This window comes from Paracoccidioides brasiliensis (assembly GCF_000150735.1).
Source record: "Paracoccidioides brasiliensis Pb18 unplaced genomic scaffold supercont2.3, whole genome shotgun sequence".
Taxonomy (NCBI): Eukaryota; Fungi; Ascomycota; class Eurotiomycetes; order Onygenales; family Ajellomycetaceae; genus Paracoccidioides; species Paracoccidioides brasiliensis.
Genome location: NW_011371360.1, coordinates 2,632,203 through 2,650,800, shown reverse-complemented (window position 1 = coordinate 2,650,800; position 18,598 = coordinate 2,632,203). Strand labels below are relative to the sequence as shown.

The window sequence follows — 18,598 nt, the reverse complement described above, 5'->3', positions numbered from 1 at the left end:
TCAACTCCAGGTGAAATACGGTCTTATACGATTGATCAACGAGGAGGAGGATTTGTGTACGGAGATCACAAATGTGGATTTGTCATGTCCTCTGGAGAAGGGACCCATGAATGTTTCCAAGGAGGTTTTGCTGCCAAAGGAGATTCCACCTGTAAGCAAAATATACAGATCTCCCTTTACTCATCCACAAAATGACTTGTTTTGAACCTGCGGCAGCTTTTGGTTTGTTAACTCCAACGTATTTGGAAAATAGGGAACGTACACTGTCTATGCCGATGCGAATACTGAGGAGAAGGAACGGATAACCTGCCTCAAGGCCGAGGTCAAGTTTAACCTATAAACGAAACACCATAAACTATCCCGTACACTGTTGTACTATCTATAGGCTATGGTCTCGCCAACTGCTTGTTTTGTCCTGCCTATTTCACCCATGCAACGTATCTCGATAATGTCATCGCAAACGGCCCGATATGGCCCCTGCTCAACCAAAACCCCAGCAGGAGTGATTCACGCCTCACCTCAACCTAAAGGATATTGAGGGCGTCATGTCATCTTTAAATTTGTATTCCAGTGCTGACTACTTCTCGTGGTGGTAACTCTTTTGCTACGGACCGGAAATCTCCCTGCCGCATCTTCCTATAGCGATTTCTTCCGACTCTCGTTATAACTTAATTAGTTCACTTTTTGCTTGCTACTCTACCTTTAACCATCCGTGTACCATGCCCAGACTCCCGTCTCCACAGTCAGAGACTAATTCTTGTTTTTCGTCCAGTTATCAAATTTAGCGTTAACACGTACTTGAATTTTGAATTGTCATTCTTCTGTAGTTTTGCTGGTATCTCAGAGGTGGTACCCTCCCTCTCCCCATCCAGTCATTGTTATCTTTCACCTTAATTTGGCCGTTTGTTCGAATTCGCAATTGCTTCCTCAGTCTATTGGCTGCGGCATTCTTCTCCTCTTCCATTTGACACTCTGGATCTCTTCTCAATTCATTTGTCCTCTAGAGTAATTATTCGAGCGTGGTTTTGAATAACTTCACCTGCTTTTCTGCGGTCTGCCTACTTGATTGCATGTGAGTATATAATACAGATATGTATTGCAGCATAAATCTTCCTAAGTATGTTCTGAAAGATGAATCATAGTTGAGAATCCGATTCCTCAATCATTCTGTAATAGAATAGTAACTGAAGGTATATAATAGCAACAACATCCATACTAGTCATGGATGTATCTCCATTTAAGACAATCTGATCTTATAATGCAGTTGCAGTTAGGTTCATTGACTTAGCAAAGGTAAATTGTACAGATAGTTCTAGAATTTCAGTGGATATAAATAGCCAATTGCCGAATACACATAGCAGAGGGTATAAGCATACATGTTAAAAAAAAATTGAAAAAAAAAAAAAATGAAAACAAGGGAAAGGAATCCCCTCGCGCTCAAGTAGCGTTTCTCATCTGCATTCCAATTCTCAGTTCCGTATGCGTTCTCTCAATCCCCATTTATATGCATGTATAAATAATAAATTTCAATCACACCTGCCAACATCCACCAATGTGATTAATCTAAAAGAGAACCATCGATGGTCGCGAGAACAACGAACGATATCGATGCTAGGCGTTTCCAAACGCCCCTTCATTCATAGTCCCACATGTTCGAATATACATACGACTCCATCCCCGGCCACTCTATTCATAGAGCAACTGACATAACTTCATAAATTACTCCCCAAACAATCTCCGCACGCGGCGCAGAACACTGTCCTTGTCCGGGTCATAGGGGTGGTCTTTACTTGGTATTTCCAGAACGGCGGGGAATGCGTCCGTGAACGAATCCACGCTGTTTCGGATGCGTTCTGCAATCTGTTATTTTTTAATACGATAGTCAATATTACGGAGCGCAAAAGAGGAGTTTAGCGGGGTTTGCGGAAGATAGAGCTTCTGCTTCTGTAAAGACGAGGGTTTGGCGAAGGGCATAATACATGTTGGTTTATTAATAACACGCCAATATCTTTCCGTTCCTGTGTGAAATTGTGAAAGGCTTTTTCAATGGCGGAGGTTTCTGTCTTGGCATCGACGACGACGAAGTTTCGTTGTAAGTCTGGGGGGTCGGTTACGTGCTATTTAAAGGGACAAGAGTACGTGGTCAGCTCACTGGTAAACATTATGGCATTACTACTTTTGGCGGGGTTCCCCGGCGAGTTCGAGAAAAGAATGTGGCCTTGAATCGAGAGAGAAGATGGATGAGTTACTGACGCCAATTCCTGCTAGTAGAAGGCCTGTCACGGAGCTATGACACGACGGAGAAACGGGGGTTAGCTGGTATGTTGGATATGCTGGAATAGATATGGTGGGACACACTCTTCATCCCCTATGACGGCGAGAAATTGGCGATCCTAGTTAAGATGGGGAATGGGGTTAGAATGCGCTCTTAGAGTGATGGAATGAGCGGGAGCGGAGCTGAATGCGGACCTTGTATGCACTTGTGGGAGTCGTCATTGTAACCGTACACTTTCGGGCCCCAGCGCGGCTGGGAGGATTGAATGATGAGGGTTCAACAGATTTCGCCAGGTGTCGTGTGAATATTGGAGGGTCTCCCGGACGCACGGATAAAAGAAGAAAAGCTGGTCTTCGAAAGGCGCTCTCAGGTGCTTGGATGTATTGGAGATGGTTGCTTAAATCGAGGCTTGGAAGCTCTGCATTAACTAATTAGTTAACATAATCCACTCCGAGTGAGCATCCACTGAACAGCCAATTCAAAATAACTTTAATTTAGCATCTCATCCAACCTCAACGCGTAATTATGCCACAAATTCGCAATAAGAATTCTAGAAACTCCATAGAAATGAAGGGAAGACTTGAACTCACAATAAATGCTATTAAAAAGAAAGAAATATCAACAATTTCTAAAGCTGCACATCTTTTTGAAGTGTCTCATTTTACTCTTAGACATAGATTTAATGATTGAACTGCAAGAGTAAATTTACATACAAATTCAATTAAATTGACTTAGCTTAAAGAGAATCAGCTAACTAGTCCAGTGAATTCTTGATTTGATTAAATGAGGATTACTTTTCCTAGCTGGCATTTGTAAAGAATATGACTATTTATCTTCTTTTTCTATAGCATTTCATAACTACTCCTCAATACATGGGCAAGAACAGAGTTTACAAGCTGATTAAACACTGTACAAAGCTTCAATGCTACTATTTCACATTACTATAATCATAATCAAACTAAGTATGAGAATATAAAAATTATTCAAAATCAATTTAAAACTTTGAGATATATAATTACTAAGAATGAAGTTTCATTAACTAAAAATTATATACAACTTTGATAAAACTGATTTTATAACATAACTTTACATCACTATTAAAATTATTACTAGTAGTGAGCACAAATAATTAAACTAAGCTTATATAGTTAGAAAATTATAAAAAAGAGATTGTGATTAAGACAATGAATATCTCTGAATAAGTATTATAATTATATATTATTCTAAAAGAGTAAAGAGTATAAGAAATCTAATTTAAATATTTATTAAATAATTAAATTTAGAATATTAATATTAATAATGAAATTTTAAATAAAAAAATTAAATAATTTATTAAATTTTTTGTTTTTATAGTAAAGTTATATTAGATTAACAATTTTATTCTTTTTATTTTAAATAAATAAAATAATTATTTTATATTAAAATTTAATTAAATTTATAAAAATAATAAAATTATTATACTTTATATATTATTATATTTATTATATTTATCTAGTTTTTAGATATTAATATTTTTATAATATTTTAAATAAATATATAATAATTTAATCAAGTAGTAAATATAATTTAAAATTAATATTATTTAAAAAATCAATTTTATAAAAATCTATTCTATAATTTATATAAAAGTTTTTAAAGTTAAAATATATAAAATAACTTTAAAACTACTAAATTAATATTATTTTAATCTAATTATATTATTTAGTTAATAAATATATTTAATTAAAATTTATTTTTATAAATTATTTTTAAAAGTTAAACTACTTAAGAAAATTAATTTAATATATTCTTAAATAATTAAAACTTTAATATTTACTTTAATAACTAAATAATAAATAAAATTAAATTTAAATAATTTATAAAAATATTTATTTGAATTATAAATATATAAAAGAATTATTTAATTTTACTTATTTTAAATAATTATAAAAATTATTTTATCTTTAATTTTAATTAATTTTATATTAAAAATAATAATTTTTTTAATATATTACTTTATTTACTATATTTATTTTAATTTTTAAATATAAATATTTTACTATTTTAAAATAATTATATAATTAAAAATTTAATTGAATAGTAAATATAACTTAAGTTTAATATTATTCAAAAAACAGAACTTTTAAATAGTTATTTATTTTACTATAAGAAAAAAGATTTTTATACTTTTATAACATTCAAAGTGACTTGAAAGCAATTGATATTAACTTACTTCTAATTGAGCTAATTAGAAGTTTTAATATTTCTATTTACTTTTTAAATAGTTAGTTGATTTAGTAACTTTTAGTTATTCTGAACTTTTTATATTTTTAAGAATTCTCTTCTTGAACAAGATCAATCATATAAACTTTTATAAAATATTTAAAAATTTTATATAAAGTTCTTAAGATTTATAGATATGAGATGATTACTACTTTAATTATAAGAAGTTATATTAAGATATATTTACTTTAAATGAGAAGAAGAAGCAAAATTACACAAACTCTAGAAGATAAATTCAATATAAAAAAGATCTTACAATAGAAGAAGCTCTCCCCTCTGATTTATCTGTTGAACATTTGATGGATCAATTAATTATATAAGCTGAATCTTCTGTTGTTGCAATGATTATATGCTCCATAGAGATGTAGTGAGTAACTGCAGAACTATTGAACATACAAGAAGAAAATGTCCCAAATCCCAGTATAATTTAATTTTTAATGAAATTTTCTTTTTCTGTTTGTTAACAATTACAATTAAAATCGAAATACTCTGTTTATACTGAATTTAGTGTCCGACTCGGTTGGGAATTATATTAGTTGTTGCTTAATTTACTTTGGTATCCTCATGGCAAACCGATCGACTAGTTAGTGCTATTTACGTTAAATTTAACAACTGGAGCTCCCTCGCTTTAATTTGAGATCTTTACCTGAAACGAGACAGCCAACAATAAACGAAACTTCTGAAGATGGCAGAGAGCATTTAACGACGACAACAATGCCAACAACCTGTTGGATGAGCTTCAGATAGCAACGATATATCCGACCACCAGGGTCTAGAGCTTGCTGCGAAATATCCCACTCACAATGCCGCCTCTAATTCGACGCCGGCCGCTCATGGAACGAATAAAATCGTACCTCAACCCCCTCGATTTCCTACTGTGGCTGTCTGAAGAGCTTGATTCGAGTGACTGGGAGCAATGGGAGAAGGAGTGGGCGATCCCCTTGGGGATTGGGTTAAATGTGGTGTTCCTCATAGCACGCGCAAATAGCTGTACCAGCAGCAGCAGGATCGGGGATGACGTCTTTGGAGAAGTTGTCCGGACTAGTTGGTTCAGTTGGTTTGTATGTTGATCTAGTCCCTTCACCCCTTAAAATACCTGTCTCTATTGTAGGCGTTGGTATATGTGAACTTCGCGCTGATATATCTTTTAACGCTGCGATAGGCTTCCTTCGTCGTTCACCTCTTAGCATATACATCTGTTTTGAACGCGTTCTACACGTTCTGGCGCAAACGCCATTATCGGCTGTTCGAAGCATCGATAGATACCGCTCCGGCCACGCCGTCTGCGCATCGAGTACCAGTGAACTCGTCGCCCATGGTTTCGCCACCGTTGCGAGTTTTATCCAAGATGATGTCAACTGGGTCGGCGGAAGCAAGAGCACATCCGAGCGCAGAGCAGGACGTTTGGGAGATAGGAATGTGGGATCCCCGCCCGCTGTCTCTTCGACTCTTCTGTCTATTCAGTCCAGGCCATGTCATGATATATTGTCTTTTCCTTCCCACCTCCCCAGCAGACCCGCGACCTAGTGTTACGATTGTCACGACCCTATTCCTCGCGTTGCTCTTAACTGTGCAAATGTCGATGCTATCAGCATCCTTTGCGCAGCAGGCGAAAGACTCGAGATTAGTCCACAAAGAAGTGTTGAACGAATATGACACAAAATTTGTCCGCCCTCGAACACATCCCATTATGCGCAGCGTTGCAACTCAACACTCCGAAGAAATGTCCTACAACCCAAATTTAGACGAGGCTTACAACACTGTGAAAACATATACCCCTACGTCGATGCGCCAAAGCTTCAAAATCAGCCCGAATCCTAATTACATTAAACACATAGACCCGGAGGGCGCTTCGAAGCCGTATCGCCAGCGCAGTCGATCTTCTATTTCAACTCCCCGCGTCAATTCATCTGGCACTGATCGTCCCACCCCTAGCCACTATATAGAGAACTCAACCCCTCTTCATGCACGCAGCCCAGCCATCCGCCAGCCGCACTTTAGATCCGTATCTTCTACAGCTGATGGCGGAAGCCTCGGCGTGTACTCTCACGCGAACTCCCCTCTGAGGAAATCAGCATCGTCACATTTTGACCAGAGAGGGGCAATTAATGCCGAAGAGCTCGACAAACGGGATCGACTTTACACCCCGGCAAAGCGCCTATTGAACCCTTTAAAACGATCAAGCGTGCCTGGCGGAGTAGGGCTCTCAGGGAGGTTGAGTCATCTTGCAAATACTCCTCGTGGACTTCGACGTGACCCTGGGTTGTTCTAACAGAAAATGCGTTCGTTTGAAACCTTGTTTCCCATCACTTTATATGTATGTATGGCATCATTTTTGCGGGAGCTTGCGATTACTTTGGGTATGACTTGGTCACTTTTCGCGTGTTAGTTTGTTATCCTTTTTTCTTTTTTTCTTTTCTTTTTATTGTCGTTTTCTAGCCTCTATATTCTGTCATGTATTTATGTTTTTATTATTCTTTCCCTCCATTGCGTCTTATATATCCTCCTTTTATTTGTCTTTCAACTCAGAATTGCAATGTATACATCGGGCCGAAGGCTAATTCAAGACAATTCCATTCTTGCTTTCCCCCCCTTTCCTCCTCATTCTCCATCCAGTTTGTTTTGCCAATAGCTCCTATACCCTGGAATGAGCTGGCATAGATGGCTTTCTTGCAATGCTATTGTATCCTTCTTAAAGCAAGAAGAAACTGATTGGCGTCTATTATTGCCAGAATGCAATTGTTAAGGGCTCAATACCTTGCTGTCTTTTGGACGCTCATCTCTCATTGATATCACTTTCCATCTTACTTGAACCCTCCCCCCCCCCCCTTTTTTTTTGTTTTGTTTTGCACGTTGAAGGTTTGATTGCACCATCGCTGCTTCTTATATCACATTTGGCTCTGTCCTGAGGTCGGCCTGAAATTGCCTGAAATCAGCAAGCGATACTTTGATATTTGGTACTTCCTGGTTTGGGTTATTCCATTGTGAATTGCATCTCTTTCTGTGGCTCACATCGACCTCCCAACTCCAACTTCAGCTCCATAGCGCATATACCCACCACATATTCATTCATTCATTTATTCCATCCATCCATTCATCCATTCACTTTTTCTCTTTCTTATTCTGTGGTCCCGGAGTGGAGTGGAGATATACCAGGTTATTTTCAAGGCAACCGTTTGGCCGAACCGAACCGACATGCAAACATGCAAACCTTTGTTCCCGAATTCTCATCAAGTTCTGTTACTTCCACTAAGCCAGCTGTTCTTAATCGTCGCGAAGACGGCACTCGAAGGAAGAGCCAACGATCATCATCATGGTCGGCTTGGGTACCCCCTCCGTTACTTCGCCACCCTAGTGATAAGGTTTCTCCGACCAGATCCAGCAGTCTAGGGCGACAAACCAACCCAAACATTGTGTCCTCATCCGAGCAAAAGGAGCCAGAGGAGAAAAGGGGAAGTTTTCGAAAATGGAGAAAGCGAAAGGACAAGAAATCCGTCACGTTTGAGGATGACATTGGAGTGGACCTTGACGAGGATTTGGGTAGCGCCTCGGGAACAGTAAGAAGGCAGAAAGTGTCTAAACGAGGACCGGTGTCCGGTATCTTTCCTCAACAAGCACAAAACGAGGAACACAAATGTGATCCAGATTCAGTGAGCCGGTTTGACTTTGCCAACCGTCCTGCGCCGCCCCCTGGAAGTTGGAACGAGCCACCTACTCCTGGCCAAGAGGCTGCGAACCGTGAATATTGGTCTAGTCTACGACGTCGGCTGGAAGAAAACGCGCAATATCGAGAGGAACAACATGTTACCAAAAGCGGCAGAAAGGAGCAAGGTAACAGCAGCCATCAACGTACTGTCAGCCGTGACGATCAGTTAACTGCTCGCGGAGCTAATCCTAGAACTGGTGTTGTAAGTCCCAGTATTATGAGCGTTGGGAGCCATTCGAGCTCCCATGACTCCCAGGAGGATAATGCTACTCCGAAATGGCGCCTGAAGGGCAACGGGTGGATAAGCTTGGACCCCAATGAGAAAACTCCGTTTCCTTCGCCGCCAGCAAATGAAATTGCCCAGCCCAAGTTTCCCAATTTGCAGGGACACAAAGTCGAGCCTCCTGCTTTACATTCTCCTCTAAGAAAATCGAACATTCATCCGACCAAGTTTGAAGACAAGGTTGGTGTCAATACCACCTCCTCCAAAGAGCCCTCATCATTGGAGATGACCACGCAACAAATTGTGGACTTCCAGAAGGCTATTGAGCGTGTCCACCGTGAAGGCGGTCAAATGCTTGATCCGGACACCATTCCAACTCCCAGATCTGTCACTCCTACAGGTCTTAGCACTCCTCCAAGGCGATTATCAAGAAACATTCGAGAGAAGCTTCTAGGACGAAAAAGAGGTGCCGCATCTTTTCCACCAGCCTCTTTTAGCAAACGACGCCTAGAACAGGATAAAGACAACGATATAGCGCGTGAATCAAATCACCTAGACTCTAACATCAAGGTTACACTAAGCAATGACCTCCTAGGACCTGCCGTTCTAGGGCCTCGAAACAAATTTAGTGAAAGCGAAGTGGTGAATAACGAAGTCCAAGCCATTTCATCTCCACGACACACGCATGGTTTAAACCAAGATCCTTTTTTAGACCAAGGAGGGGTATTGGGCCAGGATCGAAGTCAGGTATCATGGTTCCAGACAGAGATCTGTCCCCACTGCCCCTCATCTCCCTGGATGATCGCATACGAGTTCCCAGTCAAGAAGTTCAGAGCCTACCAAGTAACCCCACCAAATCTCAGTACAGACGAGGGAGGAATCACAGGGAAGGCCCCTCCGGCATATACCCTAACAAAGGCAGAGATTCTACACGGCCGCCAACTTTTAGGTGCCCTCCTGAGAAAGGTTTGGAAACACACCACAAAAGAAGATATGTTAACCCGAGATCAAGAGATATCGGAATTTCTGAGTTGCAGCACGCATCTCAAATTACCAGAACAAGGGAAGCAGTCGTCCACAATCATTACCACTATGATACCCACGTCCACAACCACAAGTACTACATCCACCAATTCCCCCCTAGCAATCGGTCCCCTCCCGTTAAGCCCCGGAGCCACGCACGAAAAGTTATGTCCCATTCACTCTGGGATTTGTTGGAACCAGCAACAATCCCCCCTTTTGTCCGAAGCTTTGAGAAAAGGCACCAGTGCCCTAAACGGAAGCGCAGAGGAAGAAGACATCAACAACGTCCCAAGAAATATCCCTCTAAATCTCGCACGAAATATGCATGGGAGCATCCCTATCTCAGAAGCGCTAAGTGACCCTCACAGTGTACAACTCATCAGGGATTGTGGTTTTCATGACCAGCGCGGGCGTTTGAATACTGGAATGAGAACTGACGACCCAAACATACCTCCAATTTCCACGAGCCTTGTTCTTTCCCCTATACACCTAAATGGGACTTGGCCAAGGGATAGAACCTCTAGGTTCCAAAACGGAGAAATTTCGAGCAAAATGATGGAACAGGGCTTTGAAAATATACGCATTCTTAGCAATCGATGTAGTCAATCTGATGCAGGAGAGATCGCGCCTCCAGAGACGAAGACTGGATATAATGAGAGCGTATTTTGCAATCAGTTTGAGCCCACCCTCGACGCCGTCGCGTCTACATTCCACTTTCTTTACTATGTTGTTAGTGATCACCATACTATCAATTTTATACGTCTAACAGCTGTACAGTTTCTCAACATGGCTTTGCATTGCCTCAAAACCACCATGCGTGTTTGCAATTGCTTTCATGAATTCTCAAAAACTGGCGTTTTCCCGGAGATACCTCAAAGCGTTGATGATATTGGCGTCCTGATCATAGATTTTGGACGAGCATTTGTTTATTTTGCAATAATGGTGGTCGTGTTCACTATTTTGGCCAGGGGATTGGGCCTCTTGGCTACAGTCGCCTCATGGCTGGCTTGGCCGATAAGGGTTTGGGGTTTGCTGTGAAATTATGTCACTAGATCGGACGGAACCCACGCTTGATATCCATTTTTCTTTTGCCATTAGGCCACCTCCTATTTCTGTCGAACCCCAACTTCAAGCTGGTTTGGATGTCACAGATCTGTTGAAATATTCTTATAGAACCTGGCTTGATGATCATTCAGGATGTTGAAACGTCCATTGCCATTGTTACCTACCAATCAATCACATCACATCATTCTGGCAGCATGGGAGACAAAATGTGCTCTCTCTGGGTCTACAAGCAATAGAAATCGTGAAACCCTCTACAGGGTACAAGCTAGGAGGGAATACATACACGAATTTTGGAGTGGTTTTTTGGATTCGCATGTGAGAGGAATTATTGTCAATGTCTGTAGGTAGTTAAAAGTGTTGGTTGGCACGGAGCATGAGAGGAGATGTAAAGAATGAATCCGGGGATATATGCATGATATGCAACATGTTATAGAATGCCAGTGGAAACTAGAGAGGGGTATATGTGAGTGTAGATAAAAAGGTGGTTAGAAGGTAGTTGGCTAGCAAACCCTACAAAAGAAACTACGCTCCGAGCTTTAAGACGAGTGGAAATAAGGCGGAATAAAAAAGTAGGATGATACGGAGAAAGAAAATAGAATCTTTCTTTATATCTTATCTAACTCCCATGTGTGTTGAATACATTTTTAGGTAAGTACGCTGATAATTTTTTTGTCATCGTTGCGGGTCGTAATTTCATACTTTCCATTTCCCATCCTAGTTCGCCTCGCTTTCGGGGTATTGTTGAAAATATATAGATATAAAAAAAATAAAAATTAAAAAAAATTAAAAAAAAAGGCCGTAGGCCACTGTATCTCCACAGTGTTGTTGGATGTTATGTTTTATTTCATCGGTTGATATTGAAGGTCATGTTGAAAAGTGGGCGTGCCTGCGTTGGTAAAATGAGAAGGCAACAAGTTTCAAGACACCCCGCCACTAGCGCTAACCTGAAATTAAAATACTTGCTGTGCTGAGAAAGTTTTATTCTCGTATATAGTTTAGCGCGGGATCATCTCGTTCATACTTCTTGCACCCGATATTATGTGTTGTACGTGGGATAACGTTGACGCATTATGTTGAATTTCGAGGATGGAGGATGGAGGAGGTGTGTTAAGTTAGACCTTTCGGGCAAATTGTTGATTATGGACAGAGATTATGAAAAGAATCATGAAAGGATGGAACGCGGTTGTTGAATCGCAGGTCCAAGGTATTATAATCAGGGCTGTCCACAGTAAAGAAAAGAGTCGAATATTAGTGGGTGATCGTCTGTAGCTTGGACTCTGCACTGCCATTGGCCAGTTTCTCAGGAGATTGACCGTTATGATCAATATTTCCAACAAACTCAGCAGCTGGGTAGGTGGGTTCTACTTCCAGATCCAGATCTTTGACTTTCAGGTTCTTGAACAGGTCGAAGATGTCATGAGTTCTGTGGAAGTCATTATTGACTATTCAAGTATCAAGTGTGTTAGTGCGTATCCTCAAACTTAAAAGGGCGGTATGTTGTTTTCTATTGAAACTGCCTTACCTATATTGACGAGATACCAGGTGTCCATCACTTGTTGAATGAGGCGTCTGCTAGGACTCGATGCAGGGTGGCACTTAGCCCAGTCGTCTCCCAGACGATACGCTTCATCTTTCCAGGCCAAAAAGCTGATAGTTTCAACAATAGTGGGTTGGATGATCTCTTTGGAAACGAATATTCCCCATGTAACTGCATTGGGGCTATCGGTCGTGTTGGTCCTCAGCTCCCCAGTCTTATTGACGCAGTAGTAGGTGAGATCAGCATTCTGTTCAATGCGATGGATGACATCTTCGATCAGTGTGGGCGAAATGAGGAGTTCCAGGTATGCCTTCTGGTAAACATATCCGTTTTTGGGACCCCAACCGTAGACCGGGTGGGACGAGTGCACACCGTCAATCGCAGGTTGAGAGTTAATTGTCAGGAAGCCCCTGCTATTCAAGTCAAGCAAATCGCGTTTGATGATATCTGTTTCTTCTGTAACAGCTCCCTCGCTCCATGGGAGCCTGTCAAGTTTACCATTCAAAAAGCGTATGAAAATCTCAGATAACTCTTTAAGCGATTTCGGTTTTCCCCAGAGCTGGATGTTTTGCTCGTTAGTTCCTTTCAGCCCAATGCCGTAAGTATCCAATTCTCCAAAAGCAGGGGATCGCGAGTCGGTCCAGCGACCGTTTGGATATTCGTCCCAGGTTTGTGTACGTGCAACGTAGGATTGGTGTCGATGTCTCCAAAAGATTGGTCGTACATCCTCTTCTCTCCGCCCAAGTCCAAGGGACTGCCGCCATGGGAGCGGCTTCTGCAAGGGGGTTTCATGTGAAGGGATCAATCCTAATTCGTCCAGCACCATTTTCGTTGCTTGTTGCAAATTCATCGTGTAGCTGTATATTTGGAATTAACACCAGAGCGGTGAATGTTGGATCACAGGACCATATATGAACTTACAAATGCAAGTGGTGAATGCCAGATGCGAGCATCTTCTTACACATATTAGCCACGAGGGATTTGCCCAAATTCCTCACAGCGGCATCATCATTCTTCACGGGTTCCAATGCTTCCAACCAACCAGGAGGGATTTGTATTTTCGTCCAGTTTGACCTTCTGATGAACGCGGCATAGGTATGAATTGGCATAATACCTGGAATAATCGGCACCTTGATCCCCTTGTCGCGGCATTTTTTGACCCATGCTAGAAAATTATCGACATCATAAAACATTTGCGTGATAATAAATGTTCCTCCGGCATCGACCTTTTCCTTCAGATGCTGCATAAGTAGTTCCGGGTCATCTTGGTCTTCACAGCCTTCGGGATATCCAGCAACTCCAATGTCAAAATGATTCCCATACTTATCGCGAATATATTTAACCAGATCTTTCGCGTAGCGGAATCCACCCTCTGTAGCCTCCCACTTCTCTTTCTCCCGTGGAGGATCGCCGCGCAGAGCTAAAATGTTCGTACACCCCGCCTTGAACGCACTCTGAAGCGCTGCGTCAACTTTTTCGCTTGGCATGTCCGTGCAAGTGAGATGCATACACGTTTCCAAGCCATAAACAGATTGCGCGACATTCACCATTTCACAAGTCAGCTCTGATAGCCGCCCTCCCGCACCCCAAGTAATATCGATGAAGGAAGGCCCATAGCCATGCATACGATCCATTCTATCGTAAAGGTTCTGAACGCCTTGCGCCGTTTTTGGAGGGAAAAATTCGAAGGAAATCCCGGGATGCCCAGTGGCTTCAGCGTAGGCCAATTTGTCTTTGATATGCATTTTGACAAAAGACTATGCTGTACACACAAATTAATAAGCAAATGGTGTTCATGGGGGTGGTGATAGTTGGGGGGGAGGGAGGAAAAGGGGGCTGTGCGTATAAAGGGCTCAACTCGCGGCATGGAGGAGAAAGTTACACTGGTTAATGACAAGCAAACTCTCCATCCATTCAGAATCTTTAAATCACGATGGAGAACTGAAAACACAAACCGTATGAGCAGGCTCTCAACAGGAATAAGATGAACACCTAATATATCTCCAAACCAAATTACCCAGTCCCCCCCCAAAAAAAAGAAGAAAAAAATTCTGCGTTCCGCCTGTGGTCTCGTTTCTTTCCAACCCAAAAAAACCCTTCAACCAAAGTATCGTTTCCGAGCCCACCTGTCTGCCAGCTCCCGCAACATGTACGATTTGGTCAGATTAAGCTATGGCTTTGCGGGGAGGAGATGTCAGCAAGCTATCCACAACACAAGAAGAAACTAATATTGCAAATTGGAAGCAGTGGGAGATTGCAGTTGGCGAGGAAAATAATGAAATCTGACGGTAACGTGACTTGCAGTCTCCACTATTAGTTCAGAGGGAACAGGTAATTGCGTCTGGAGTACCTTTGGACTTATCTTCCCAGTCTCGATGGGGAGTATGGAAAACACTCTTGTTGGAGGGCTGAAGAGCTGTACAATAACTTCGTGTTGTTAAGTTGAAGATTAATTAGGATGGGATAAGGCACATCAAGAGGTTGGAATAAGGTTGGCCCTTGTCCGGTTTTGGCCAATTGATGGGAAACGCATTCCAACCACTCGACTACAAAATCGCTCTTCCTACTAGTTCAATGAATTTCTCATCAACCATGAATAGTAAATTGTATTAGCTATTAAATATTAAAGAATGTAGTTCCTAAGAGTATAGATATGAGAATAATTAAAAAAAATAACAAGTGTTGGGCTTGATAATACAGCCTATTGATGAAAATATGATTGAGATAGAACATTTGATAAAAAAGTATTAGAAAGATCAGTGAAAGTTGAATCCACTACATTTTCTGATAAGAAGGTTTGTATAGAAATAGAAGAATGAGATTTAGTGAAAGAAGTCTGATTCTGCTAATATTTAAAGAATGAGCAGTTTTGTTCAATAGTTTTTCACTTCTTTATAATCTTCTGCTTTGTCTTATTTTTCTTCTACTTAGTTCAAGTCTTAAAGCTTCATACTTAGCTATATTCTGAGCATACTGCTTCTTTTTAAGAGCATATTGAATTTTTACTTCAATTACTTTATCAACTTTATATTACTTCTTAATTAACAGCTTATTAATAAGTAATTTTAATAATATAATTTTTAAGTGAATAAATCACTTAAGTAAATAAATTACAAAATTATTATATTTCAACTAACTAAATTTTAAATCAAATTATCTCAATATTATAATATTAAAATAAAAATATTTTATTTTTATATATCTTAAAGTATTACAATTGCTACAGTATTATAAAGCTTATTAATATAATATAAATTTAGATAATAAAGACTTATAAAATTAAATAACTATCTATTTAATAAATACAATAAATAAAATAATAAAATTCTAAACTTTATTTTTAGTTAAATCTACTATATATTAAATTTAATATCTAGATCTATTTTGCTTTTTACTTTTATCTTATTCATATTAAATATATAAGAATAAAATTCATTCTGATATATTGATTAATATAATTATAATTAACATAATCAATCATCTAGTGAGACAGATTATCTACTGAGACAAATCTTCATCATTCAATATCTTTCTAATTGAATATCATCATAACTAGATAGTAAAACCAGCTAATTATATTATAAATTATTCTCTGTATGCTGGAAGCATATATAAATAGTATATTCTATAACATCATATTCATTGCACTGTGATGCTGCTCACTTTTGTGATTGCTTATCAAACTGCTCTATTATCTCTCTTTCCACTGCAATGCCTCTTTGTATGTAATTTATTTTTTTTTGAACAGTCAAGCCCTCTTTCTGGCTTATATATATATGGCATCTTTCTCACTTTCTCTCTTACTTTGCATTTACAGCCTTCAGCTCTTTGTTTTCTCTTGTAAAAATAACAGCACTATGCATAGTCATCTGATATTTCTTGACTAGCTGTTCCAGAGCTTGATTGATTGAACTGAGTAGACTCTGTATACAGTGCTTGAGATATTTCTTAATCTTCTCACTCTGAAGCTTCAGTTGTCATATATTATGAGATGTGGCAGTGGCTCAGAAGGCCTGGAAGCTATATAAGGTCTTTGAAGAGATTGATATATGTATCTAGATATTAAGCTAGGAGAGAACCTGCTCTGAATCATACAGAGCTAGTTCTATAGCTTTAAATCCACTTTGAATATTCTTTTTACTCAAAGCTGCTGTACAAACTAAAGAATAAATAGTTAAAAACTCATTCTTATCAATATAATTGATGTCAAGTCTTATTCTCTTCTCAATCTCTTTTCTGTATGCTTGTTTTAATGAAGAAAAATAAGTAATATTTAAAAACTGTAAGAGATGAGAGGAATAAGCTAACATATAAAGAGAAATAATCAAGTTTTAAGTACAAAACTGATCAAACTTGGAATCATTATAACTGCTATATTTATCAAGAATCAAGAGTCAATATTGACTGATCATACAAACTTGAGTATATTTATTGAATATCTCTTTAAGTCAGATCAATCCCAGCTTATCAGTTGTTCATTCATTTTCACTGATTTCAATCCTCTAGTTATATGGTAGCCCATTTTCAAATCAAGAAGTCTGATATAACTTTTCCTTAAAAATGATTATTGAAAATAATAATCAGTCTGCTAAATTAACTTTTTCAATAATAATGACTCATTCTGTATTCTTAGACTATATAAGCTTTGAATAAATAGTCTTCTCTGACTCAGTAATCATTTTAACTGTTTCAATAACTCTCTCATTTGAAACTCAGTCTCATCAAGTTGTATATATTCTTCTATACAATACTATATTTCTGAATAGTATTCTGTATAAACTCAAACTATTCTTGAATAATTTTAAAATCTTCATATAGAACTTGTTGATGATCATACAATCAGAAGAACTGAGTTTTTAACTCAGAATAGCAGTCAATAAATTATTTAATTCAGCTTTCATCAACAGTTTTTGAATTGAAAGAGTTGTCTCAATTAGCAAGAAGAAAATTGACTATTTCTCATATAGTACTCACTCAGAGAGGCTGATCATATTCATTCATAAAGATTATTCATTGAACAAAAGATAATTTCTCAATAAAGATTAGTTTTTAATTTCTTAACTAAGAGTTTTCTTGTATTGTACAGCTGTAAAGTCAATGACAAAGAGTGAAATGAGAGATGTTGTACAATCTGACGGTAGCTTTAGAACTAGAAATTTAATTTTTTTTAACTACTTCAATAGCTAGAGTAAGTTCTCTTTTCTTGTATAAAGAATTATCATCTTTAATTGCTAACATTTTGATATTTGATCAATTAAGTAGTTAAACACATCACATAGTGAAGATCTGTATCAGTAGATGATCTGTCTTGCTAGGTGATTGATTATATTAGATTGAATATTAATCTTTATAAATATTCTTGAATAACTTTTGATTTATCTGAAACTCTTTTTATCAGACTTTAAAAAATTCACTGATCAAACTTTGAAATTTAATATCTGACTTTTTTTAATCAAAGTCAAATTATATATTAAGTTACTATTGCAGACTCAATTATTTGATTATATTACATCTACTTGAACTTAGATTTAAATATACAAATAATGATTTTTCTCAGCTAGTTTAAGCTAAAAAAGTAAGTTATGATGTCAAGACTTCTTATACTATATTATACACAGTTACTACCTTTCATTAATAAGTACGTTCTATTATAAAAAAAAATATCACTATAATGAAAATCTATTTCTTATATATTCATCATTAATCTTCAAAAATTAATAACTACTATTATTATATTTAATATTATTAAATATTCAGAAGATTAGATTCAAATGATATTAGATATTATAAAATCAAATTCAAAATTAAAAATCACAGATATAGTATAAAAATTTAAAATTTTATATAGAATTTTATATAAATATATTAAGAAATAAATATCATAAAATATAAAAATTTTAATTAATTAAACATTAAGTGATAGTTAGAAGAAAGTAATCAAAAAGTAAATTCATTAATTGAATAGAAACTTTTACTTCTCTACAAATGAATATATCAAAGTCACTGTGAATCAAATGCTAAATTGTTATCATATTAATTTAACACTTCTTCTTCTACTATAAGCAAGATGTAAGTGTATTGATTTACTAAATATCTATTAGATTATAAGAAAATTAAGTAAAAATCTATAAATTTAAAATAAATATCAAATAAAGATATAAGTTTTATTATTAACTGATTTGACTACTATAAATTATCTTTAATTAATATAAGTTTTATATTAATAATATTTATAATTTTAATAAGATTAAATTTTAAGAAAGAAAAAAATATAAATAATAAATAATAAATATTTATCAAGATATCAATTTTGTTATATAATTATCATATTTTTACAAATTAATAATAGTAATAAAATATAATAGTGAAAATAGTATAGTATTGAAGTTATTAATTATAATAAAATTAAAGATTTATTTAGAAAAATGATATATATATTTTAATCTATCTAATGATTATATTATCATTATATCTAACATTAGCTTTATTAATAATAAGATTGAATTT

General features: G+C 37.3%; 5 protein-coding genes across 5 annotated transcripts in view; 3 read left to right on the top strand and 2 right to left on the bottom strand.

The window, feature by feature from the left end:
- The window catches only part of PADG_03176 (uncharacterized protein), a gene marked incomplete at both ends in the record, with an annotated part of 1,613 nt that extends 1,075 nt beyond the window's left edge, over positions 1-538 (top strand). The window contains 3 exons of the mRNA XM_010759991.1: positions 11-151; positions 254-322; positions 386-538. Of these exons, the coding sequence (XP_010758293.1) occupies positions 11-151; positions 254-322; positions 386-538 (363 nt within the window). The remainder of the gene's footprint in view (positions 1-10; positions 152-253; positions 323-385) is intronic.
- Positions 539-1,719: 1,181 nt separating this feature from the next.
- On the bottom strand, positions 1,720-2,496 carry PADG_03175 (V-type proton ATPase subunit F; the record flags this gene model as incomplete). The annotated part of the gene is made up of 5 exons (XM_010760465.1): positions 1,720-1,860; positions 1,980-2,117; positions 2,254-2,287; positions 2,359-2,393; positions 2,470-2,496. The coding sequence occupies 5 exons, from the start codon at positions 2,494-2,496 to the stop codon at positions 1,720-1,722; spliced, it is 375 nt and encodes a 124-aa protein (XP_010758767.1).
- Positions 2,497-5,340: 2,844 nt separating this feature from the next.
- Positions 5,341-6,809, top strand: PADG_03174 (uncharacterized protein; the record flags this gene model as incomplete). The annotated part of the gene is made up of 2 exons (XM_010760464.1): positions 5,341-5,598; positions 5,700-6,809. The coding sequence occupies 2 exons, from the start codon at positions 5,341-5,343 to the stop codon at positions 6,807-6,809; spliced, it is 1,368 nt and encodes a 455-aa protein (XP_010758766.1).
- Positions 6,810-7,740: 931 nt separating this feature from the next.
- On the top strand, positions 7,741-10,527 carry PADG_03173 (uncharacterized protein; the record flags this gene model as incomplete). The annotated part of the gene is made up of 1 exon (XM_010759990.1): positions 7,741-10,527. One exon carries the CDS (start codon positions 7,741-7,743, stop codon positions 10,525-10,527), a length of 2,787 nt encoding a protein of 928 aa, XP_010758292.1.
- Positions 10,528-11,802: 1,275 nt separating this feature from the next.
- Positions 11,803-13,836, bottom strand: PADG_03172 (methylenetetrahydrofolate reductase; the record flags this gene model as incomplete). The annotated part of the gene is made up of 3 exons (XM_010760463.1): positions 11,803-11,996; positions 12,077-12,948; positions 13,013-13,836. The coding sequence occupies 3 exons, from the start codon at positions 13,834-13,836 to the stop codon at positions 11,803-11,805; spliced, it is 1,890 nt and encodes a 629-aa protein (XP_010758765.1).
- Positions 13,837-18,598: the final 4,762 nt, after the last annotated feature.